The sequence below is a fragment of the Chanos chanos genome, chromosome 14, assembly GCF_902362185.1.
Source record: "Chanos chanos chromosome 14, fChaCha1.1, whole genome shotgun sequence".
In the NCBI taxonomy this organism is placed as follows: domain Eukaryota; kingdom Metazoa; phylum Chordata; class Actinopteri; order Gonorynchiformes; family Chanidae; genus Chanos; species Chanos chanos.
The window spans coordinates 18,590,150-18,616,103 of NC_044508.1; the positions used below are offsets into that span (position 1 = coordinate 18,590,150).

The 25,954-nt window shown below is 42.8% G+C and overlaps 1 protein-coding gene across 1 annotated transcript in view; it reads left to right on the forward strand.

Moving 5' to 3' along the window:
* xxylt1 (xyloside xylosyltransferase 1) overlaps positions 1-12,433 on the forward strand; it is a 34,523-nt gene extending 22,090 nt beyond the window's left edge. Inside the window, exon 4 of the mRNA XM_030791764.1 lies at positions 12,037-12,433. Within this exon, the coding sequence (XP_030647624.1) occupies positions 12,037-12,433 (397 nt within the window). The remainder of the gene's footprint in view (positions 1-12,036) is intronic.
* Positions 12,434-25,954: the final 13,521 nt, after the last annotated feature.

Sequence of the window (25,954 nt, forward strand, 5' to 3'; positions counted from 1 at the left end):
ATCTCCACTGAGTGTGCCGTAAGCACCCTGTGTAATCACCAGTGTTTTCCTTGAGTGTTCTGTGGGTTGTTTCAGCTCATTGTAGCCTGCTGGATGACTGGCTTTCCCGAAACCACTGTGTCAACAGCCAGCTTCTGAACCAAAGTGGAGTAGTTTGTTTCTGCCTCCAAAAATTCTGTTTAATTTACAAAAAAAGGGGGGAGAGAGAGAGAGAGAGAGAGAGAGAGAGGAAATGACGTTAATTATCCTTTCACTGAAGAAGAAAAAAAAAAAAGAAGAAGAAGGGTTGGTTTCAAAGGTGAGATGTTGCGCAAGAGCAAACATTGTTTAAGTCTAACTATGCATATGTATGTTTGTGTGTGTGTGCGTGTGTGTGTGTGTGTGTGTGTGTATAGCTTTTTTATTATTGTTTTAAGGATCTAAAGATGTCCAGAGGACCCTGTCTGTAGTTACTGATGGTACAGATGTTAATGTACGTCAGCACAGGGTCTTATTGCATTTTTTCAGTCAGACTGTAAATGTATATTCTGTGATGTTTGGGCTTCTGGAGAAAGCCATTGAAATATTTCAATTTAAAATGTATGAGTTAATACATGTAGTTGGTTAACTGCTCAACAGATTCTTGGCCTTTTGGTGTGGTTGATGATTCTGATTCCACTTTCAGATCTCCTCTTATTTTCTTTCTTTTTTAAGACTTTTTTGTTTTGTAGGTGATTTTTCCCAGTTGTCTTTTTGCTTTTTGTGCAGTAGTCAGATTTTCGGTCTTTAGCTTTCATTTTCTTTTTTTTCCAGGACATATTTTGTAGATTTTTTGGTGGATGATTTTTTGTTGTGTTGGCCCTGACATTTGTGTCGGTCGTCTTTGATTTTCCTCTTCTGTTATTTATAACTCTGGCTCATGTGTTGAAAAGAAAAACTATTTCTCAGTAAAGTTTACTGAATATACACTTTCCTGTGTTCATCCATCATGATGGTTTTGTATAGTTGCTAGTTGCTATGTTTGTGTACAAACACACTAGATACACCCTGTAATTTCTCAACACTGTGTTCACCAACAATGCCACAAAAATAAGTTAGACTGGATGTATTTCCTCTCAGTTCAATGCTGTGCTGGTAACCCAAGACCAAGGTGACCAGCCTGGTTCTGAGCTGGAACCAGAACCTGTCCTGGTTATAGGTTTTCCAAGTTCTGCAGATGGCTCTGTCAGTAGCTCTGTAGTTATGTCATGCAGTCTGTGGAAATATGGTGTGACTCATTATCTTTTTTTTTTATTTCGTCTTTTCTGTGGATATGACTATTTGGAAGTGGTTGTTATTTGAGTCTAATGGACAGAGTAAAACACAGGGGGAGATAAGCCACACATGTCTCCACTCAGCACGCGTCTCTCCAATAAAAAGTTAATTATTGGAAAAAGATGTTAAAATTCGACCTGTTTCTCAGAGCCGTGATTCATTTGTTGAAAACCCAGTGGCCCCACAGTTACATAATCCCTTACTTTTAAGAACTGCTGTAGTATGCAATCTGAAGTGTGGACACTACAAACTGCACAGCCAATCACAGTTCACCTTCACCGTTATCCGACCAATAAAAAGTGGCGCTGTAATGACGAGATATCAGCAGATCTTTGAAGTGGGAATTTGTTCAATCAGTGTGAAACGCAGACTAATGAACTAGCTGGAATACATCAGGACACTCTCTGTTTCATTATGGAGGAGAGCAGATCTGGTGTTGTTCTTAGGAACGTGACGTTAATCTTTCCACACGCAGACTGTGTTTGAGGCTTATCAAATTCTGTCCGTTTGTCCAGTTTTACTCAGAGGGAAAGACGTAAGGGCAGTAGGAATTTTTGACTGGACGTGGTTGACGCTTAGAGGTCTCAAACACTCAGCTTAATGCTCAGCTCGGTTTTGAACTTTTGACGAAGCAAACCAAGTTAAAAAATTCATCTCATTGGACATATCTCGACTTTATCGTATATCGCACCATGTAAAACTGCACCCCTGGGCCATCGTTTAGTGACTTTATTCCTCTTCATTATTCACACGAGCCCTCCCTTTTGGTTTCCGTTTCCATGTGGCACGTGTTTGTGTTGACTTTGACTGATCACAGGGGCGTCTTCTTTTCGAGGCGCTGAGGAGTGTGGAGGAAGGAACTGGAAGCTCAGGTCAAACATTTTTGCAGATAAAATCACATGCTGACCTTCCCACAATCATAAATTGTTGAATTTCACCTCCCATTGCCCCTTGGCCATCTCATCTTTATTGCTGGTCTTTTATCTGCATTCAGTTGCGCACAGAAGAGATCCATTACAAACCGTATTAACGCCGTCCTGAGATACAGGGCATTTGTTTCACAGTAATTCACATAGTTTCTCTTTTTTCCCCATTCTGCTTTCCAGATAGTCATGCCAAGCCCCGATTTAAAAATGATGGTCTATTACAGTAATAATTCCTGTTGGCTTTTGTCCGCTTTCTTCCGAGGGCCTTTTGTAAACACATATATGTGAGGTCAGTGATGCAGTTTTTTTCTGTAGGATGCTGGTTACATTTTTTTTTTTTTTTTTTTTTGCACGATGTGATGGTTTTTTTCTGCAGAATGAGGCATCTGTTGCTTTCTCCTGGTGTCACGAAATATGGAAAACACTGCTTGTTTTGTTTCTGTTAATAGGATCTGATGTGAATATGTAGAGAAGCAGTAAATCATTAAGCACTTAAACATGAATAAAGTTTAAAAAGGTTAACTGTTTTATAACATTCGTGAACTGTAGAATAGGAATTGCCGGTGGGGTTTTTTTCTTAAGTGCATTTAATCTAATTGTATGTGGTGGGAAGTGCAGAATGATTAACAGTGGGGGAAAATGACATCTGTTGAGTCTTTTCGAAAATCTAGTTTTGCCTTGAATTTCAAAGAAAATTCATACTCTGTGTCTCTCTCTCTCTCTCTCTCTCTCTCTCTCTCTCTCTTTCTCGCTCTCTCTCTCTCTCTGATTTTACGGTAAAGGGTAAAGTATTGGGGATCAGTTTAATTGTAAAGGTGGTAGTGCTCATTGAATCTCTCTTTTCATGGTGCCTGCTCTTAATGTGCTTCATAATGCAGTCACTTGCACGTCGCTTGGCATTGCATTTTAGCTGGAACAAAAGAATGTTTCTCTCTCTTTCCTTCTCTCTTTGCCTCCCCTCCTCCGTCTCCCTCCCTCTCTCCACCTCCCTCTCCCTGTATGATGTCTCTGTGTGAACTTCCTTCCGTCTGAGACATCTTTAATCAGCACTCGGAGATCTTGCTGTTCCTGTAGGTAATAGTGTGGCTGGCCGTCTTGGATGAAATGTGGTGCAGGCTATGCCTTTCTGTGTCAGAGAGTCTACCACAGTGTTCGGCTTTCTCTCTATAACACGTCGAGAAGAACAAATCCTGGACTTACTGCCAGTGTTTTTCTAAATATTTTACTGTGTGAAGTCTGTGCACAGCCAGGGCTGGACTAACTGTCGAGACTAGACTCTATGTTGGAAGAACAGAACAAAAGCCACTATATGACACCACTCTAATGGTCTGTTTCTATATTTTTCAGCCTTGCATATGGTTGATCTTCCAGGTGGATGCTAAAAACGGGTCACACTAATGGGTTTAAGTAATCCTCTGAGTTCTAAGTTACTCAGTCACTTTAGTGAATGTGTGTGTTTGTCTGCGTGTGTATGGTTTGATGGCAAAATACTTTTTGACCAGTTGATTGAGAGAATACCAGAAGGGTCAGAGGGAGATTTAAACATCACAAGAATCAAAACAAAAATATATAAATATATGTATGTATGTATTTATATAAACATCAGATATGAACCGATATAAACATCACAAACAGATATACCTTTAACTTTATTACAGTCACTATCACTAGCACACTGGCTACTTACCTAGCCAAAAAGCAGTTCAGTTAAATGTCATTTGTATTGAAGTAATAACATGCGGATGGGACAGACTTACAGGTGCTCTAACAGTAACAGTACAATACAACATTCATGCAACTTATGTGATTTAACTTTCGTCTTTTAAACTTTGAAGGCTGGTTATGAGTCATTTGTAACTGCAGTTCATTGCATTTGGAGAGTTCACCATGTTCTCAGGGCCACGGCTGTGATGGTGGCCGTTAACGCACCCATCCAACCCTTTGCTGTGACGACCCGTCTTTAAGCGTGCATTCTTCAGCCACTGAAGCGGCAAAGCGTGTACAGCATCATGGCATATGTGTGTGGTTCCGCAAATGGACTGGTCTCCTGGGTGAAGTCGTACTTGGTAGAAAAGTCTGAGCAGTTTGTGTTTGGGAACGAAACAAAAAAAACAAAAAATGTTCTTCACTTCATATGCTGTAAACGTTGTGGAAAGATTCTCTCGAGGATACCCAAGACTCATTATGTAACAACTGCATGCAGGTGTTTTCGTTTTCCTCCCTTGTCTCTCTGAACAAAACCAGGCCGTAAAGGATTTTTACCAAAGAAAAGAACAGAAAGTTGTTTTTGGGGTTTTTTTTCTTTTCTTTGTTCAGCCAGGATTTGGAAATTGTAAACATATGCTGGGGGAGAAACATCTTGCAGGTATTTTAGCGGTCTTAGTGGATGGCAGATCTTTTTCTGAGAGGCACACACCCATTGCATCGTGTTTGGCGCCTTCCCTGCGTGTTTTCACGAAGCCAATGGACATGATTTACATTTACTCTACACGCGTAGAGCATTACAGTCTGTCTGAAACCGTGCGCACGCAATCAGCTGAATGTGTCCACAAGAGAGCCACTGCTTCATTCTGATATGAGCTTTAATGCTCTGTGTGTGTGTTTTTTTTTTTTTTTAAACATGTTTACAGTAATCTGCCTGAACATTTAATCTGTTTTAGGAATACATACTTTTTCAAGGCCTAGATGAAAGGAAATGATGTCAAGTCTTAATTAGTTTAAACATAAACATTTTTAAGAGTTGGACGGAGGATTGATGACACTGTTTTTGGGGGGGGGGGGGGGGGGATTTTGGATTTTCTTGTTTGTGTTCCGGAGCTAACTTACTGAGAATTCCTCGGACACTCTGTTGGTGTTGTAATGTGGCTTCAAACATGGGAATGTACAGCACTTCCAACTGCCCCGCCATTTCCCCTGAGTATTGTAAGTTTTTATGGGGATGTGTGTTTGTCTTTATTCTGTGTGTGTGTGTGTGTCTGTCTGTGTGTGTGTGTGTGTGTGTGTGTGCGCGTGCGTATCTGCATGTGTGTATGCATGCGAGCGTGTGTGGTTTGTCTGTCAGTATCTGTCGTTGGGGAATTTCGTGTCTAGTCAGTACCTTCAGACTGTAGCAGTTGACTCCTTGCCCTCTTTTGAGTCTCTCCATTTGGGTGGTGCTCTCGGGGACTCGGCGTGTCTTCTATGAGTCCTTAAACTGCCAGTCCTCTGCTGTTCTGACTGCTCCCTTTTGAAAACGCATGCAAGCCTCAGGTCAAAACAGTGATGTGTTGAGACAAATGGCTGTGCAAATGTTGGTTCGGTCCTGTTCCCTCCAAAAAGAAAAAGAACAAAAAAAAAAAAGTGACAGGGCACGTATGGTGTCCCTGGTCTTTCGCGTCAGGGACATGAATGGGCCATCAAGTTGTCTTTAAAGGAGACAGCGTAACTGAACTGTCTCTGTGTCACTGCACGAGTGAATGCATGGTTTCACGTGTCCCCACTATGTTTGGATTGGACGGTAAAAATGAAGACACAAAAGCTGCCCGTTTTTGGACAGTTCTGTCTCTGAAGAGATAACGGCACTGCAAGCGACAGGAAACCTCATTCTTTTCTTTTCTTGGTCGTCAGCGTTGTGGGGCATACTTAACTTATTTCAGCACTGAAATAGCACCACGCTACATAAATTCCCTTTTATAGGCTTGGATCAGAACATAAACTGCTATAATTGGGGTCTCTCAGCTTCAGGCATCAGGCCAGATGAAGACAATCTGGCACGGTGACTGACCAGCATATCTGAACTGTGTTGTAAGGTCTTTGGTCCAGGACATTTCTGTTTATTATTTATGTATTTATTTTGACAGCTCTACATTGCTGAATCAATATTTAATCCTTTGAAGAGTTAGCACAGAGGCCTAAGCTCAGCATCCTGTTATTTGTGCTCCTGGAAGGAGTTTCTGGGCGTAAAGGATCGCTCCTCTGGGTTTTTTTTCTTTTTTGTTTTGTTTTGGGTTTTTTTTTATGTGTTTTAAGAACCTGTTGAGAAATGAAATGCTTGACCAACCACAGGCCAAAGCCTTGAACATCATGAATGTTTTCCCTCTAAACACAAAGCCTGACAAAAGAGAAAAGGCTTGAGAGGTAATTCACCTGGAGCAGTGTTACAGATTGTCGACACAGAAATGAGAGCGCTTTCTGAATGCCTGCATCCAGCTCTTGAAACCGTTTGCAAAGTAGTCCCTTAGTGTTAGCGCTGTTCGAGGCCTGTCTCTTCGCTGCGCGTGAACTAGATTCTTTCTTAGCCCAGATATGACAAGCTTATGTGAACTTTCCTCTCAGAGCTCACAAAGGAAGTAGCTAACGATGTCTACCTTTTCTCTTGGTTTTTGCTGTTCTAAGCTAGACTGATATGTGAAAACCCCAAGAGAGAGGAACATTTCAACCTTAAAACGATACGGGGGGAGGAGGGGTGTTTCAAAAACGGCAACACTTACTTCTCTTTTAGATTTTAAAACAAAGCTCTATGTTGAGTTTTAAAAAGAAAGAGAGAGGAAAAAAAAAAAGCGTGAAGCTTATAGTACATGGCCACTGAATTTGAAGGATCAAAGCCAGTTCTAGGCCTCGCTGCCTTTGGAAGTTGGCACTCTCCTTCTCTCTTACCAGAGCTGCTGTCAGCTCCAGCAATCCTCTGCTTTTAGAAACACCACACTAAAAAGTACAGCGTTTCCTCTGATCTTACTGCTTGCTTCTTAAGTCTCTGTTGTTATTTTTTTATTGTTGTTGAGTTGGGGGTTTTTTTTTTCCCCCCTGACAACTGAGAATGCTATGAGGTGCATTGCTACGGAAATGTCTTTGTTGTTACGGCTTTTTACCTGTCTGGGAATCGTCTGCTACACAGCAAGAACGATGATGTTTTATTTTCAGAGATAGTTGGTTTCTCAGACTTTTTAAAGGCGCTTTTCACCGTGAGCTTGGTCATTTTACAACACCGGAATTCTCCTAACACACCACACTGCGTGAAAAGAGGTGTATTCGGCCTGGAATACTCCTGTATATTCCCGGATACTCCACAGATTATCGGCTGTATCCGGCAGTTTGCAGCTCTGTTACGCGGCATGGAATACTCCTGAATATGTACCGTGTTTTGGGGTCTGCCTAGAGCCCTTAGTTGCCATGGTGAATAATCCCTTGGGGGTGCTTGGAAGGGAACATTTGCACTTCACACCTTGGGCCACCAGGTATCCTGCAATTGGTCAAAAGTCTTTCTTTGGATTGGTGGAGCAATGTCTTGTCCCTCCTCTAAAACCCTTCCCCATTGGTCCATTGTGGGTCCCCAGAAATGAATTCATATGGTTTATATAATAATAATAATAATTATTATTATTATTGGTGGTGGTGTTGTTTTATGTTCATAGGTAGATTGTATAGATAGTCTGGCAAACAAAAATGAATTACACAAATTTTATTATAAATAAAGCATATAAGACATATAAATTGACATATATATATATATATATATATATATATATATATATATATATATAATCAATGTACAATATATAACAGAATAGAATACATTAGAACAGAATATACTGTAATATCATAGTATATAATACAAATGCTTTTGGGAGCATAAATGAAACTCTAAATGTTGAGCATTCCCAAGAACAACCCAGCTTCCGCGGTCTCTATTCTGTAGCACCCCACACAGTGCAGACAACTCTGTGCTAGGCGGGAGGACCCACGCTGGCCTTCCATCCAAGATGGCGGCGTCCCCTTCAGAAATTATATCTACTGATGCGGTCCTCCATATGGCAGCCTCCTCCTCAGTTTAAAGAACACTAGCTCTGGCCTTGAGCAGATGCAAAACACAGTGAAAACAGAAATTAGATCACTGAAAATAGCAAATGGTGAAAAAGTCTAAGAACTACTAGGGAAATGATGTTTGGACTTACTCTTCTCCTCCTTTGCCTCGTTCGAGTGGCGATCCTGCCCCCCTCTTTGTTCTCTGGATTCGCCCGGTAACTCTTTCGAATAGTCTCAATCGGTCTTTCAGGATGCTAGAGAGAAAAAAAGCGGAGAAGAAAGGAAGATTGATTAAAAGTTCGTTTAGAATTCCAAGCACTGCTATGAAACAATCGCGACGATATAGTCTACCAACAAAACACGCTGTCCTACCTTGTCCGTGGATCATATCTGTGCGTGTCGTTTTCAGCATTATGCATTATCCGCACAGCTTCCTGTAGAAGCAAAATTAATACAAGAGTTAAACTCAACCACATTAAGGGATAAAGCAGATAAAGAAATGTGAACGTATCAGAATGCGCGGCAGTCAAAGACGAAAGCCAGAAGGCTACAGAAATAAACTTACCGAAACAGAGTTATTCCCCGCTCGTCTTCTTTTTTCGGGCAGACTGCTCTTGCGCCCCTTTGATGGGACTCCATCCTGTCCAACCGCCGAATAACATTCTCCATGAACGTTTACTGCTGTTCAGACATCTTCTTAAAAATGCATTTAACGGGGACACCAGTTGTTTGTTTTCGTTCGGACTCGCGTTGAAAAATTGGATATTCCCGGCGCACGAGTAGCCTCTCCACTCCGCTGTCCGTTCGAAAACTTAAGTGTTCTTTTGCAAGCCATCTTCAAAATACACACTATCGACAGAATACGGAGTACAACTTCTGTAATCCTTCAGTGACTCGCCTCTCCTTACCTTACTACAGGTAACCCCTTCACCAAAGCAAATTTCGCGCTGCAGTTGCACACAATGCTATTGGTTACTGTCACTCTACGCCATGCACGCACAGAAAACTGATTGGACAGGACTCAACCTTAGATTCTAAGTGGGTGGTTTGAAAACGGGGCGCGTCCTCGTACTGAGGAGAAACATTCCGAACAAACAAGCGAGAATCAACAACAAAAACTCCTATGCCCTGTAAACTTTTTTTTTTTTTTTTAAAGTCCTGTATCCTTTGTCCCGCATCCCTCATACTGAGATAATGTCCCGCATTTTCGCTGGTCGTTTGATTTTTAACTGTCAGAAATAAAAAATATATGGATCCATTATTTTACCCGCCCGCACATGAGCATAGTTTCTAATCTATTTTAATAGCGCTATGCCAAAAGCAGTAAAAATGCAACATAGGCGAGTTTTTTTAAAAGCCTTGCTTTCACCAAATGGCTGAGAGGAGAGCGTTGAGGGCGGTCGTCAAGAGTCTGTGGCGGCCGTCAATCAAACTGTGCAGCTGTGGGGCCGACGAATTTCTTTGCTACGACACAAAAACCAAACTTAGTAAAACTTTACAGATATGAAGATAAACGCTGTCAGCCGACGTCATGGTCAAAAAGAAAGGAAAAAGTTCTTTTATCCCTTCTGACCATGCTTCTCATCCAGTAGAGATTTTGGCTTGATATAAAGATTTGCGTTGAAATTGTTTTATTTTATGTAATATTTTATTTTGAGCCTTATTTATTCTTATAGTTGGATTTGGTCAGGGGTTTAACTTGAAAGACTTGAGCTGTATGATGCCTGCTGCTTTGCTTAAGTACAGTTGCCTTTGATGGGCCTGTAATGGCCAATGCATGTTGGATGTCTATCAATGCAAGTGTATACAAGTGTTTCTTATACAGTTAGACTGACATTATATCTAAGTTTTACATCATCTCTCAGCATTAGTAACATGTCCCATATTGTCCCACACAAACTTACTACTTGTCCCCCATTTGGTCTGTCTGCATCTGGTCACCCTGTACCTTTGACCCCAAGTAAAGGACAGTTGCATAGCCATCAAATATGTAATTAATGAACCTCTCATTTAGACTTTTTTAAATTATGTTTTCAGTGTGTTTTTGTCTGCTCCATTTGAAGAGTCCATCATAATTTAGCTGCATGACAGTACAGTGACATTAAAGGCTACATGGGCCTACCACTGCTATATTATACACCAAGCAACACCTAAGAAGTTTGTGTGGTTATCAAAATATCGGCAAAATATTACATATAGGCTAACTGATAGAAAGTTACAGTCAGGAAGGGGAGCAGGCTTCTATACCCAGTCCCACCTAGACCACTGACTGTTATTAGCATTTGAAAGGCCAAGCCATCAGCTAACGACTGTGGTCACGCGGATGCCTGAAAACTGCCGTCTAACAGCTGTATTCAGACATTTGCGGGAGTTTTCAGGTCCGCATGACAAAGTTCTGCGGGCATCCGAATACCTCCGGAAAACAGCAGGTTTAGCGGAAGTTTACTTTGTCCGGATATTTCTGAATACACCACTTTTCACGCAGTGCCAGCCCACAGAAACGTAGTGCCAGAGGTACCGAAAATTGTGTGAATACATCAGACAACTTCTCCCCCTCTCCTGGCCCCAGGCCGTGGATACACCTCGTTCCTCACTGTGTCTGCTGGTCACACATATTCTTTTTCGTTTTCGGTTTAATTTCAAAGCCTCAGCTGCTTGACTCGGATCCACTCACAATATTTGTTCAGGTTTCTCCCTTGGTAACAGTCTAAAATCAATCTACTGTTTTTCCTCTACAACCAACCTACCCTTTCCCTCCACTGCTTTGCAAGTTCTCTGGTTTGTAAGCGTTTTTGGAGATGCCGATCGGGCTTTTGCGTCGAGTCGATATTGACTTTTTGTGTCACTCCGAGCTTCCTGAGTGCAGTTTTATGCAGTGTAGTCCCTCAGAACTCTTGTGCAGGCATGAGCAGACAGTGAAGGAGGTTATGTGTTTGGACGTCTGGATCTCAGGTTAACCACAGCTGAGCAAACACGTGGTCAGTCCACGTATTTCATACCTTCACTCGTTTCTCACTCCAAAGCTGGACACGGTGGCTTCCCTCTCTCTCTCTCTTTGTACCGTCATGTATGTATGTCCATTCATGAGTTTGGCTGCTTAAAAATAATAACTCTTTAACCATTTTGACAGTGCAGTTGGTCAGGTCACCTTCAAACGTCTCTTTAGAGCTGAATGACGAAACACTTAACAATTGCCCTACATTGCCTTAAACAGTAAAGTTTAGCCAAGAGAGTGTATTTGTTTGATTTGATGTGAAACCTTAAGCTGTAGTTAATTCGAGTGAGCACTTCCCATGTTTTGGCCCAAAGGGTAAACTCTGAGTCTGTAAGTACCTTAGCAAACTGTTGGTGATATGGCTTGGCAGATGGAAGCAGGGTTAGCAAAGAGTTTTTGTCTCTGTGTGTGTGTGTGCGTGTGTGTGCGTGTGTGTGAGTGTGTGCGTGCGTGTGTTTGTGTGTGTGCGTGCGTGCGTGCGTGCGTGTGCCGTGAGGGGTGCTGTGCTGGCATTGTCCTCTGGCAAACCATCTGGCTCCTACTCTCTGACTCTTCCTGTTTTGTGCATACCTCTGTTTTCCCAACTCCGCTGTCCTTAGAAAGAAACGTAGGAAAAAAAAAAAAAATCCCAAATCCACTTGGCAGCCCATCGCCTGGGAAACCAGCCAAGTGTGTAATAAGAAAATTCTTCTTTGATCGACTGCCTCTGTCCCCTCCAGTGTTGCGTTCTTTACATTCTTTATTTTTTCCTGTTGCATTAAAATCAGATTAAGGAGGTGATGTCGTGTCACACAAGTTCAGTTCATTTGTTTATCACCCGTCAATAATTCACATCTCCCAGGACTTCACAGTGCTCGGTGCTGTGTCATTATTCATTATCATATTTTGGTCAAATTAAAGCTTTGCGACTAATTAACGTGATTGATTGCTTTCTAAATGAATAGCTCCTATCCACATAATTAGCCCTGAGGTTCTGCCTCACCATCTCTCTCTCTCTCTCTCTCTCTCTCTCTCTCTCTCGTATCTGTCTTCCTGTCATAGGCATACATTCTGGCAGTACCGTAAAGAGAATCCCAAGTCCCCCGTGGGCGACCCACCTCCGGAGGGCCGGCCGGGCTTTAACAGCGGAGTGATGTTGTTGGATCTTGAGGCGATGCAGCGTTCCACCCTCTACAACCAGCTCCTCGAGCCCGATCAGGTGGCTCGTCTTGCCGAAAAGTACCACTTCCGGGGTCACCTTGGCGACCAGGACTTCTTCACCATGATCGGCATGGAACACCCAGAACTGTTTCATATCCTGGGCTGTGGCTGGAACCGGCAGCTCTGTACCTGGTGGAGAGAACACGGCTACGGCGACGTGTTCCAGCTATACTATCGCTGTGATGGGCCTGTGTATATTTACCATGGCAACTGTAACACTCCCATTCCCAATGACTGAATGCCAAGGTGGATCTGGGACCTCCACACTTTGAAGAATCCTTTTCTGCCAACGTCACAGTGTACTTATGAAGGGCTTTGGAATAGACCAGATGTATTTATTCAAAACATGCATTCGCACAATGAATACATGTTTTGAATAAAAGTGGACTCATTTGAATGTTCTGGATCCCCGAGAAGAGCTTAAGGGGAGAAATCCATTTATGAAATTAAGGAGGTTATGAGGTGACTGACTGTGCTTTCACCAGCTCTAAAGCCACACAGATGTAGCTATTCCTGCCTAGTGTTTTCCATGACTTATTCACAAATCATAAATGTGTTTCGCATCTTTCTTTGACATAAATTTCCGTTAATCCACAAATCGCAAATTGCCGTCGAACTCACAGTTATGAATGTACTCTGAGGTCTTAGGTACTTTTTCCTCTACATCACTATCCGTAAGAGTGATTGGAAAAGAGGTTTTTAATCAGACGTCATTGAGATCACTGATGCACCTCTCTGCTTCCTCTCTTGTCTCTCAGCCCCGGCAGTCAGGACTTATTCACACTGCTGTGTTAACATGCTGCATAATCTTGTTTACCAGACCAAGCCTTTGCTCTACCAGACCAAGGATGGGAGTCATATCTAACAGCCTCTGATTACACTATTCAGTCTGAATGCAGGAAAACTTCCACATTAATCATCCCCTCACGCTATCACACTTATTTCTACAGGCAGATAACCTTACTTTCACATAGAAATGGGTCAAATGCAGAAAATCCACTGGAAAGTCAGTGGTGAGGAGGGCCTGGCCAGACCAGACGTTTGTGACGAAAGTGAACAAAACGCGTTGACCTATTTTTCTTGGTTTTCGCACCATGCTCAGAAACCTGACAGTCACCTCTGAATTGTTCTAAGGCTGCAAATTCACAACGAGCAGTAAGAATTTGATTTGCCCGTGGCCAAGTCGCAGAAATCGGTCTCTGCGTCTCGCGGCAATTAAGCATTATACAACACAAGACGTCTTTCTGTAATGTCGACTTTTGACTTTGACTTGAGGATTGAGTTTTTCAGAGCCCAGTGAGGCTCTTTGTTAAAGAACATTTCCAAGAACAGAGCATTGCGATGAACAGCGCACTCTAGAAGTGGTGTTACTGAGACTTTAGCAAGATTAACCTCCATCCCAAAGGAAAACTTTGAACCGCGAGGCAGCGGTGTGTTTGCTGTTGTGATTGGCTAGCTCTCAGACGCTGAAACCATCATTTACCGAGCTAGGTTGCTTTTGGCAGGTCCCCTCCACAAAGCCTTTTGAGAAACCTCGTCATAGTACGCCCAGAGCCAAATATGAAAGGGCAAAGAACTTGAATGCTCTCTGGCCTTTTGAATCTTTTGTGATGGTGACGGCTTCTCTCACGTGTTGCCAGGCAGTTATGACTTCTATTTCCAGAACGTTCCACGTAAATTGTGTGATGTTGGGGTTTTGAGCTCGGCTTGTCATTGAGGAATGTCAGGGAGATTAAATAGTGTGTTACTGAGTCGGCAGCTACGCGCCATGTTTCAGTCTGACACACGAGGACAAACCAACGCCCTGACGAATCAATCCAGTCATGCCACAGCCAGCTCAGGCCAAGGGCAAAACAGCCCCATAATTAAATCCGCGAACACCTTCTACTCAGGCGCTGTGTACAATCACTTGGCTAAGACAAAGAGTTTTTCTCAAGTATTCCTCCCCTGTGTTTTTGTTTGTATGAGTTTACAAGTTTTTTTTTTGTTGTTTTTTTTTCATTGTTTTACATAATTATTAAGTCCAGTGTCTTGATGTGATGTCATTTTTGTTGTACTGTATATGTTGCAATTCATAATATGTGTGGTATACAATACATAGCATTCTGATGTTTCTGGTACGCCGCGCAGTGCTGCCGTGGATCTCGCCCCATGTGGATCTGATACAGTACAGCGTCTGAAAGGAACAACAGGAGCCGGAGAAATTCAGAGCGCAGAGGAACAGGACGAGATTTCTTTTTGAGGCACACTGTGACACTGCAGATTTCTCTCTGCCAAAACACCGGCTTTTATTAAATATGGGCTAATGTCTGAAAGCCTGTTTAGTCTCTGCCTTTGAAAGGCGGGGCGGGGCGGGGGGGGGGGGGGGGGCGTGTTAATATGAAGGGTACAGCCATAGAATGTGAGGAAGCCAAGGACTACATTCCACGCGTTTTACTCTGCTGGTGTTCCTACAGTGAATGCTTTTAGACAGACCTTAAGATGGGACTCCTCTGTGTTAATACATCATGTCTTTATTCCTGTATTCTTCATCTCCATCTTATTGATGCACATAAGTCATTCCATATGTCAGTCATAGGATTTGCCCAGGATGGCTGTCCATGTACCATACATTGGATCATCTCACCTGCTTTTTTTGTGATATTATTCTGTTTTAGCTCTCCTTTTGGTTCAGGTTTGGCAGCCATGTTAAGGAACCATTCCGGCCGTCGGATATTTCCTGACGCTGCTGTGTGAATGAACCATACCATGCTGTAGTTTTTACCGGTATTCTCACGGTGCAGAGATCATCACACGCTGTGATCCCTTTAAAGATGTGCACAGATTGTCAGATGATGAAATAAAATATGTCAGAGTGTCGTGACCTACTTCTGTCACCTTGACTCTTTCCACTCGTGCTATTGCTTATTTACATTGAATGTCTGTCATGCTTGTCCTTCTCTTTCTCCTTTGAATAGTTATAAGCCGTTTTCACACGTGCACTACGGACTATAACCGCAGAATCAGGTTCGCATTATGTCCGAAGTTGTCCTTTCACACATGCAGCACACAGCAGCAGATAGTCCGAGTCAGACGCTTTCACACATACTCGAAGTACTCAGTTTGGTTTAGGTGGGGGGTGGCACCTGGGTGCCGCGTGCAAGAGACAGGACAAGACGCAAAAAGGACTCTGCGAAAATCGCGGCGTTTTGTTTACAACAAATAAAAAAAAAAACGGTTTAGGATTTGGTGTATTATAGATTAGATCTTTCATTTGAATTCAAATTGGCTATATTAAACAGATTTCAGTTTGAGTTTGGGGGGGGGGGGGGGGGGGGGGGGGGGTCAGGGGAAAAAAAAAAGCATCACAGACCTTTTCTTTCATGTCTATATTCATATGTGAACAGTCAGCATACTGTCGGGCCTGTGGTTCAAGCCATGGAGGTTTTCGTGCCACTGCGCTGGAATACTGAGAACAAAACCAAAGTGGGTTCTTTCCCTTAGCCCAAGAGCCCCGTGTTCCTGCTTACAGTTCCTGCCTCATTTGCCAGGGTCACTCACGCTTTAGTTAGGCAGGAAAGGTGGCCAGATTGTGTGTGAAATGCATTTGACAAGTTATTTTACTGGTTTATGATGATTAAATGTAACACGTTGAAGTAAGAATTTTAGGCCTAGTAACATTTCACTAAACTACTGTTTTTTTGTTGCCTCCTAACTTGTAAAATTCTAATAACACTGAGCAACACTTGAAATCTACAATATTTTGCCAATTGATTTAAATGGTTCTATGGATTTACAATACATTACCAATTGTCTTAAATGGTTTTGCATGTAAGTTGTTTTTAATTGGCAATTCAAGTAGCGGTTTACTAGGTTTTCATGAGTTCCTCTGAATAACTTGGAACTCTACTATCCATTTTTCCTACAATTCCAGATATAATGCAGATTCCATTTCCTCCTCAAATTCCAGTTTACCAAACTGAAATTAAGTCAGTTCAGCAATTCTGAACTGTCCAAAACCTATAGATCATTTTCCACATTTCAGTGCCCTACATTTTAAAATGGGTACATGAATCAAGATTTGAAATGTATGATATAATCAACATTTTATTCCGAATAGATGGTTGCCATGGTGATACTGAACACTACATTTGTGGATCATCACAACCTCATACCCACTGATTATTTGTTACCATGGAGCTCTCCCATTTTCTTTGTTGACACAGATTAATACGTGCGGATTCTGAACAAACCGCTTCCATACAGAAGTGCGCAGCGTTTGTGTTTTCATATCATGAGCGACATGGTTTGACTTCTTGTTCTTGGCAGGAGCACATAGCCGATCTCTAATTTCGAGCTTTTCTGGCAGAGATGTGGATACGTTTGACCCAGTCAGTTAGCACATTGTGTGTGTTCACGCCAAGACTGAGGGCTTTGGAGAACTCTCCAGGACACTGCCATCCAAGCACATTCAATGAACAAGCAACAATTCCTCAGGTTGGGGAAAGATGGGTTTTTGTTTTTCCTTTTTTTTTGTTTTCTCTCTGAAAGAGAGAGGAGTGTCGGCTGATACTTTCATCAAGTGGTTTAGGCGTACGACGTTTTGTTTTTTTTTTCTTTCTTTTTTTTTCTTTTTTCAATCTCTCACAGACGTTTTCCAAACTACATATGTCTTCTATGTGTAAGACCATGGAAAACTTTCTTCTGAATTCCTCAAAATATTGACAGCAAATCCTCCTTGTGAATTTTCAACTGGTAACGAATGAGTGTTGGCCAGGAGTTTAGCTCTCAGGCAGACTCTAATTACCTTCTTCTTGACTGCATTTTCACCTCTGAGAGAAAGTGAGCGAGCGCGAGAGAGAGAGAGAGAGAGGGAGAAGCTTAGACTGAAATGTGGGTCAAACTCACGGAGAGCTTATCTGCTTTTATGCAATATCCCCAAAGTCAGCGTCATTGGAACCTTTTTGGGCTCCATTGATTACACGGTTATTTGTGTGTGTGTGTGGGGGGGGGTTGTCACATTTTTACAGTTTGCAGCGCATTCTGCCTCTGTCGCGCCAGAAACACGGCGTGTAAGACGTCGCCGATACCCAGGCGTTCCTATTTTCCGACGAGGGGAAATAAATAAGACTAAATCCTCTTTTTTAACGATAATCTCCTTCTTTTCCCCCCTCTCCCACCGTTTCATCTGCCTGGCTATTTCTGTGAGGGGTCAGTGATTTGCACATTGCTTATAGATTTGAAGGCTGCAGGTGAGGACAGAATTGACCTACATAACTTTAAAAACACAGTGACCCATTTTTCCTCCAACACCCTCGAACTGTTCTACCGCCGAAACACCCCACCCATGAGCCGTTTGTTGTTTGCGCTGTAAATATGGCAACATGAAATAGGTACAGGTAAGTGCATCACTAACCTAATGAGATCAAAATGATAGAAACTCAACTTACATAAATACCTTTCCTTATGAAAGTCGGTTTTAGAATGCGTCCCTAGAATGTGTTTGACGACACCTCAGGTCCAGGGTTTTTTGTGGGGGGGGTTTTTTTTTTTTTTTTTTAGACTTGCAGTCTCAGACTTTCTGTGTTTGTCCCTCAGTTACACCACATCATCCGTCTAACACAGTTAAATGCTCGATAAACATGGCAGAACTGATGAAATCTACACTGAACGCACATCAGCAGTATTCCCTACCCTATACCCTCTTAATTATCACCGTGACATGGGCCAGAAGCCAATCATATCACCACAGATTCCAATACAATAATGGCATCTTCTTCTTTTTAATTTAAAATAATTTAACTCCAAATACTCCATCTAGTAAGATGTCACACCAGTTAATAGCTATGTTAGCTGTGTGAAATTGATTGAAACTATGGAATTAGACATATTTTTCGTGCTGGTTTCCTGATACAGCTCTTTTGGAGGCCGTGTCAAACCTTTCTTGGAAGAGTGTATTTGGTGTTTTGTTAGCACACTGTTATTCTCACTGACCTCTGCTTTTTGTCTGCATCTGTATTATCGTATTATATTTCTTCTGTGAACATTTCTGTCGGTTATTCTGCTTTAGTCGCGTTGACTTGCCTTGCCTGTTAGCTCATTCTTATCTACAAGTATGCATATTCTCAACTAAAGATGACCCAATATTGTTTTTTATTCTTTTGGGCTCTTGAGATGAAAGACTTGAAAATTGAAAAAAAAAAAAAAAAAAACACAGAGAATACGACAATGCAATCATTACAAATTCAATTATCCATAGACAAGGCAAGCCCTTGGACATCAGCCTAATAAGCCCAGCGCTGTGATTTAAATTAAGCTTCAAAAATGTGGTGTTTCTGCAGAATTTGATGGTAATTACCTGAGCGCTCTGGGTTATGTTGCTACAGCTTTGGGCAAATGAAGATTATACATGCCCAGTTCTCCTGCAGTATGTGAGTCTAAACAAGTCCCATTTAGCTTGGATTGCACTGACTCCCTCACTGTGACTCAGGCAGAATCTGGTAATTATCCACCATTACACAACTACAGTCTTATCCAGACCTGCCTCTGTGCTCGTCTTTAAAGCAAGTGGACTATGCAAAATAGTTAGGGGGCAGATTGAGGTATGTCACACTTAAGCTGTTCGTAAACTGCCGTGTTAAGGTCGTGTGATGCACACTGCAGCCTTTCCCACTGATGAAACCTGTCACCAGTGGAAAATGATTATCTCTCCTTTGGCTCCTAGCGTTTTAGAGGCCTAATTTATCAGTTTCCCACTGTTTATGGAAAAACACACACTCCAGAGTGAGCAGGTCACCCAGCAGGCCAACAGTCCTAAACCTGGGTCTGATTAAATGGCTTCATTTGGTTGTCATGGTGAGGGGGTAAATGGATGGGTGGGGGGGTGTGTGTGTTGGGGGGGGGGGGGGGGGGGGGGTTGAATGTGGCTGGGTCTGTCAGTTTTTCGTGAGCTTTGGAAGATGAAATTTACACGCTCAGCTCACGTCAGCCGTGATCTGCTGAGATGGAACAGAGGAAGAGGCCAGTAAACATTTACACAGGATTTGAACGTCTTTTAACTCTCCTTATGAGCCAATTCATGTCTTTTTACCTGATTTCTTGCCATAGGTCACTGGAGATGTGATGTGATCTATTGTGTTCTCTAGCTGGCAGGAGTCGTAGTATTTTTCCATCCAGAGGAATTTGTATTCTATTTTTTCCACTGAACGGCAGTGACAGTTGAAGTTAAAAAAAAAAGAAGGTACATCCTCCCAATAAAGAGTTCAAAAGACAAATGAAAAAAGGATAAAAAGATAAGAACAGCACTCTGATCTCATCACAAAGCATTTATGTACCAGAGAAAAAAAAAAGTGCTGAAACAGGCCTTTATGAAACACCATGAACTTAACACCATGAACCGGACTCACACCACAGTAACACACAGTAAGCGCTCATGATGGAATGTACAAGAGAGCCAACACAGAAAAACAGTCCTCGTCCACTGCAAATGTCACGGCAGTCATAACAATTAATGATGCAGGTCGTTTTTGTTGTTTCATTGTTTCTTCATTTTTTGTCATTTGGTATCTCACAAAGATAAGAGTTTAAGAGGTAAAAAAAAGCCTGGTGTCTCAAACAGGCGCAATGCTGTTCTGACCTATATTCTTTAAAGTGTGCTAGGTTTGTCATCAAAGCTGAGCGGAGCTTTTTGCTCATAAATACTTTAGCACATCCACCTAACAGCTCTGTAAATTTCTTTAGGGCCACTCCATGACCTGACACACAGCATCCACACAAATGAGATGATTATAGTAGGTAAATGATCCGGTGGGTCAGGCGATGGAGATTTTTCACAACCGTTTCCTTTATGAGGCTGTTTCCATCTACGGATTACAATCACCTTGATTCAGGTCATCTGCGATCTCGGAGCAGATATAATCATTGTGTCTTTTTGATTGAGATGCGAATGCCTGGCATCATAAGAGAAGACCGCGGAGAGGAGAAGAGAGAAAGAAGAGAATACGAGAGAAGTGGAGGCTGTCTGGATGGAAGAGGGAGGAATTTCTTTTCGATCAGCGGGAGCTGTAAAGATGATCTCTCAGACAGCTTGTTCGCCAGCAGACAGGATGTGTGGTATCACATTCAGGTCATGGTCGGCGATGAAAGATGCCTGTGTTATGGTTCGGTTCTTCGCCATGGAATACCTCGAATATCCCACCTCTGCGTCCTGTTGGGTTTTTTTTTTTCTGTTGTGTGCATTCAGAATGAATGAAAAGTACGAGAAGCATCGTTGAAAAGTAAACACAAATGTAAAGCAGAGAACAGAACCGCGTTCAGGTCTCACTTCATGTCGTGAAAACGCGGTGAGGAAAACTAGCCTTCCACGTGGTGGTATTGATTGGTATTGATTATAGTTTTATTTATTTCTTTTTTTCCCCAATTTCAATCTGCATGAGTTATTGTCTTCTTCAAATATTTCCATATTATTGCTACCCTCCAGCATGGCTATTTTTAAATTTCAACCAGAAACTGAAATCAATCTCTTGTATAGGTCTCAAAATGACTAATGAATGCAGGAGCTGTTGTTATATTTCTCTCTTGTATAAGACGGCCATTTCAGGGCAGAGCTGAATGTCAGTCGATGTATGGATGCACCTTGGAGGGATTTGTGTGAGTCACACAGTTGCGATGTTTCCACGTACGAGACATATTGTTATTTGAGGAGAAAGTGAAGTAAAATATAGGTCAGTGTCGCAGTCAGGCGTTGCTATCATGCTGGTTCTCTCCTTATCCTCTGAATGGCTGACATACCGGACCGAACCGGTAATGGGTCAGTTTTGGGCTCTTGAGACGGCTCCATGCTATACCACAGAGTGGGAGCCCTGGTGGTTTCAGAAGACCTCGCCTCTCCTTCAGACACCATCAGTCTGACTAATCTTCGCTCAGACAAGACACGCACAGGAAGACGTGTGGGGATTTTCAAGGTTTTTGGCCAACGTCGATAAGACTACTTATCTGCGCTATATGGACGTCAGTGGAAAGCTTGGTGATGGTTGGAAGTGTGTCTGTTATGAAAGAGTACATCATGGCATGAAATGGTTGAATAACAGCAAGCATGAAGGTCCATGTTAGATTAGATTTGTTCTTCGTCAACACTGCGGTCACCACGGTCACTGTCCTGTTTGAGCTAATAACAAATGGAACAACCAGTCAGTCAACCACCATATCCATTGCATGGCTTTAGAAGAGGTCAATATTCAGGCTTTCAGTGAATCATACTGTTCCTGGAGTTTCTACAGAAGCATTGATTGACAGGAAGTCACATGAGGAGAGGTGCAGTCCTGTACTTAACTCCAGAACTGGAATCTACAGCACAACCTACATCTGGAGTCTCACTGTTTCAATCTCTTTCACAGCAGGTCCAGCCTCTTCCACCTTACCACCACATACTCAAAGAGTCATTTCCTAAACATTTATTACCGATTATGTTTAAGCAGACGCACAGAGAGTGAATGGGAGAGAGTGAATGAGAGAGAGAGAGAGAGAGAGAGAGAGAGAGAGAGAAAGTGGATGTGAGAGAGGGAGAAGGCGAAAGGAGAGGAGTCTTAGTGAATGGTATGAGGTAAAATGAGTAAAAACTGGTAGAATTGTTTTGCTGTTGGATCTTAGCGGCGCTGTGGGTATCTGTCCCATGCTGGCAGTTCTCCAGACCTGAATAAACTCATTTTCTCTTCTGTCTCCGGTCAGCATGTGCACACTTTTGTTAGAATTTGGATATAACATACATTCAGTAAGCTCTGTTCTAATGGTATCTTGTAGTTTTTTGTTTGTTTGTTTTCTTTTTGTTTGTTTGTTTGTTTTTTCAAAAAACTACCCATGAGAATGTAGAAGACAGAGTACGGCCAAACTCTTGTGAGGGATTCTTGTGAAGATCTTGTGAGAATCACAGAGTTTGGAGGTTTTTTGACCAAGACAGAAAGTTCACAAGGCGGTTGGTGTTTTTTGTTGTTGTCCCCCCCCCTAGTGAAGCCACGTGAGAACATGACCACATGTCTTCTGCTTAGATCTGCAGTAACAGTGTCCCTTTGTTACTAAGCTAGCCATAGGCGTATGCTGAAAAGATGACACATATTTCTTCTTTTCCTTTTGCTCCAATTCAGCAGGAACATCACAGAAAAAAAAACCCAATTCAGCCTGGATAAAGGGAAGTTAGGTGCCCTTCGTGACTCGGACTGTGAGAGGCAGATGGGAAACAAGACGCTGTTTCTCTTTCAGTCTGCGTCAATGCTGTTCTCCCTCAGTCAGAGTGAACGAGAGCCAGCTCAAAGCACACGCAAAGCTGCTGCGATTCAGGTGAGTCGGAACATTTGGCCAGAGGAGCAGTGAAGAGGATATTCATCTCACATAAACATCCCTCTGAAAAGAAGAGTAATCGCTCACGGTATCTGGTGTAGAGGTCCATTTAGCACACGGATCCGCTTATTAACCTCCCAACCTCTCACAAACAACCTCACATGTGCATCTGCATCCACTTCTTAACATCTCTCTCTCTCTCTCTCTCTCTCTCTCTCTCTCTGTCTCTGTGTCTCCCACCACACACCCTTGGCCTTCAGTCTAACTCACCCCAAGCCCCATGGCCTCCACCCCAAACCAGGTCCCTGGATTTTACCATGGCCGCCACTCCCAATTTGCCTGCTCACAAATCGCGCTCCGCCAAGGGCTCTCCACGCCGCGGGTCAGCCTACGCTGGATGGTTTATGGGGGGCGGTGAAATGAGAGAGGGTGGGACATTACAGGCTGTAGTGGAAGGATTTACCCTTTACTGCTGTCCTCAGGAGCAGCCAATAAAAGCATGAGCATCTTGAATGGTCAGTGTCTTTCTGCCTGATAGTCTTTGTCATTGGATTCATCCATCTGTGAAAACTCCATTTGTCTGTCCTCATAAATCATTTCATATTATTTTGTGCCGTGTCAAGAGGGTCCACGATTGTGTTTAGGTTAATGCTGCAGCGGCCTTGTGCAGAAATGATTGCTGATGAGTTTGAATGACGAATCGCTCTCAACACAATCAAATCTAAGCTTTTTTTTTCAGGAAAGTTCTGTACATATTTGAACAAATAATAATAGAGAGACTCTGTGTGTGTGTGTGTGTGTGTGTGTGTGTGTGTGTGTGTATACAAATGCATGCCTGTATGAATACCACAGTGCAAAACAATCCATGGTCTGTTAAGTGCCTGATTTGAAAAGTTTGTCCCCAAACTCTCTTTTTTTTTCTTTCTAAGAGGTATAATTGCAAAATAACGATTGAACCAGATGCTATTGTAAAATAGCTGCAGTGGAAAACCTTTATATCGTGTGTGTGTGTGTTTGAGTGTGTGGGTCGGTGTGTGGGCATGTATTACCTGTATTTGCATTCAGCGTAGAATTTGGCACTGTCCAAAACAAATATCATACTTTCAAATTATTATTATTATTATTATTTTTTTTTCATTTCTTTTTTACCTTCTGCCTCATCACTCATGACTTGAAGCCCTGCTTTGGTTTGTGGGGCCCGAGATACAGGGAACACAGAGCCGGTCTGTATGTGATGGTCTCTGAGGGTCATCTTTCGAATCGTCTTCATTTCCTGCTAAGAGGATACCAGTGAGGATGCCAATGAAACACCCTATTTCCTCAAATCCATCATTAAAACATCATTTTACCCGATGAGAAATAATAACTGAAATCATGATGTTTTTGTTTGATTTTTAAGCCAAAGAACGTGAAGATTTGTAGGCATAGTATAGTTTTTATGTGTTATGTTACATTACGTTCAGCTAACTAGGTGGTGTTATTAAATTAGGATTTTTTTTCTAACACAACGCCAAAGGGTCAGCCTCATCTTCTCTCCAGTCGGGGAAGTGGCCTGTAGAGCACAGCCTTACTAAAGCCCTGTTTCTGCTAATGCGTACTGACGATTACTGTAAGCTCCCGGAGGACGGAGTTATGGAAAACTGTCCTCATGGTATGCCGATTAGTCATCTAGGAACCAGTCAACACGGATCAAGTGTTCCTGCAGCCCGTGAATCCATTAAACCGGTTAGGTTTTGTTTTTTTCTCTCCCCTGGATCAATTCCTCTCTGAGATGACTCATATGAGATCGTCTGAAACTGGAACAGGTCTGATCCACACTGGTTGTGTGGAGCACTGTTCTAGGGTGTCCTTGAGGGAATCCAGAGGAGACTGATAAACTAGCCACTCAGAAAAAAAAAAAAAAAAAAAAAAAAACAACAGCAACAACACATTTCTGTGATCTAGTAGTGCCTCTTCTCTGTCATGTGTCTGCCCCACTTTTTCAGGGTGGCACCTTCTGCCTGCCAACCCAGCCCTGGCATAAACGCACATCCCACTCATTGTGTTTGGCCGAAGCAGCCGAGAGAGGTCAAACAGCAACCAAACAGGAGAGATAACACGTAAACCCTCACCCCAAACCGACCCCCCCCTTTCCACCTAAACTCCTGAATCAGCCATACGGGTAGTGTTTGTTGGCACTCTCGGCCTGCTACTCAGATGTTCCCAGAAGCGGACGTGGATGTTTTGCCCTCATCTAATCTCCTTATGTGAGACTTTAGTCCTATTTCATCTCTGATGAGGCTCCTCTGGTGATTTTTAGCCAAAGGAGTGAGAGGCTAATCCGGCTGACATCTGATTCCCTCTCAGAGTGTCCGTGGGACGTTCCAGAGAGTGACGTTGTCATTTCAAAGTTCGGACGTTGGCGCAGGCAGTTTGAGCAATTGTTTCGGATGGGAAGCAACAACAGACTTTTTTCGGGAAAAAGAGGAAATCGATCAGAGATTGGTAGAGAACGCCCGTAAGCCGAGCTGCTCTTCTTTAAACGGACACATTCAACCAGTTTCAGTTTTCAGCCTTCCAGCCAGAGACCTTTTGACTTCTTCTGTTTGTCTTTAAACGGTCCAGGGCCGTGCTTATCCGTGTCTGTGAATGGCTTTTATTGTGAGGGCATTTAAAATGTGGGGCTGAGGTAATATACAGTAGTAGGCAGAGTGGTAGTGGTGGGCAGACTCACAGTGGTGGGCAGACTGACAGTGGTGGGCAGAGTCACAGTGGTGGGCAGACTCACAGTGGTGGGCAGACTCACTGAGGAAGAGAGCATTCGGTCACATCGTGCACGTGCACACAAGCTCACGCACATCTGTCCACCGGCCACTCATTCATTTATGAATGCTTTTTATTTACCACTTTAGCAGATTACTGGCGGCTGAACAGCTTGAATAGCAAGGCTCGGTGACCCTCCAGCCACCTCCAAATCTCTCTCCCTCTCCCTCCCCCCCCCCCCCCCCCCCCCTCTCTTTTCTATCTCTCTCTCTCTCTCTCTCTCTCTCTCTCTCTCTCTCTCTCTCTTTTCTCTTCTCTCATTTATTCCACATTGCACGTTTTCCCTGCAGATCAGACCAAAGAGATTACTGTGGATGAGGTTTGCTACACAGAGAAAAAGACACAGAGAGTGGGAGAGAGAGAGAGAGAGAGAGAGAGAGAGAGAGGGGGAGAGAGAGGGATGTGCAGCGAGAGAGAGAGAGACAGAAGAGGGATTGCTGCATTTAGCTGGGTTCAATCTAATCTAAGACCAGTCACCTGTGACAGCTGGCGAGTGGTCACTAACAGGCAGCGTAAAAAAAAAAAAAAACCTTGTCCCATTTCGTATACATTCCCAAAGCTGTCAGCATCAGAGATGGACTATAACTTAGCATGGTTATAAATGACACATTCTCCACTGCTCTGCGCATTTCATACACTGTGTCAC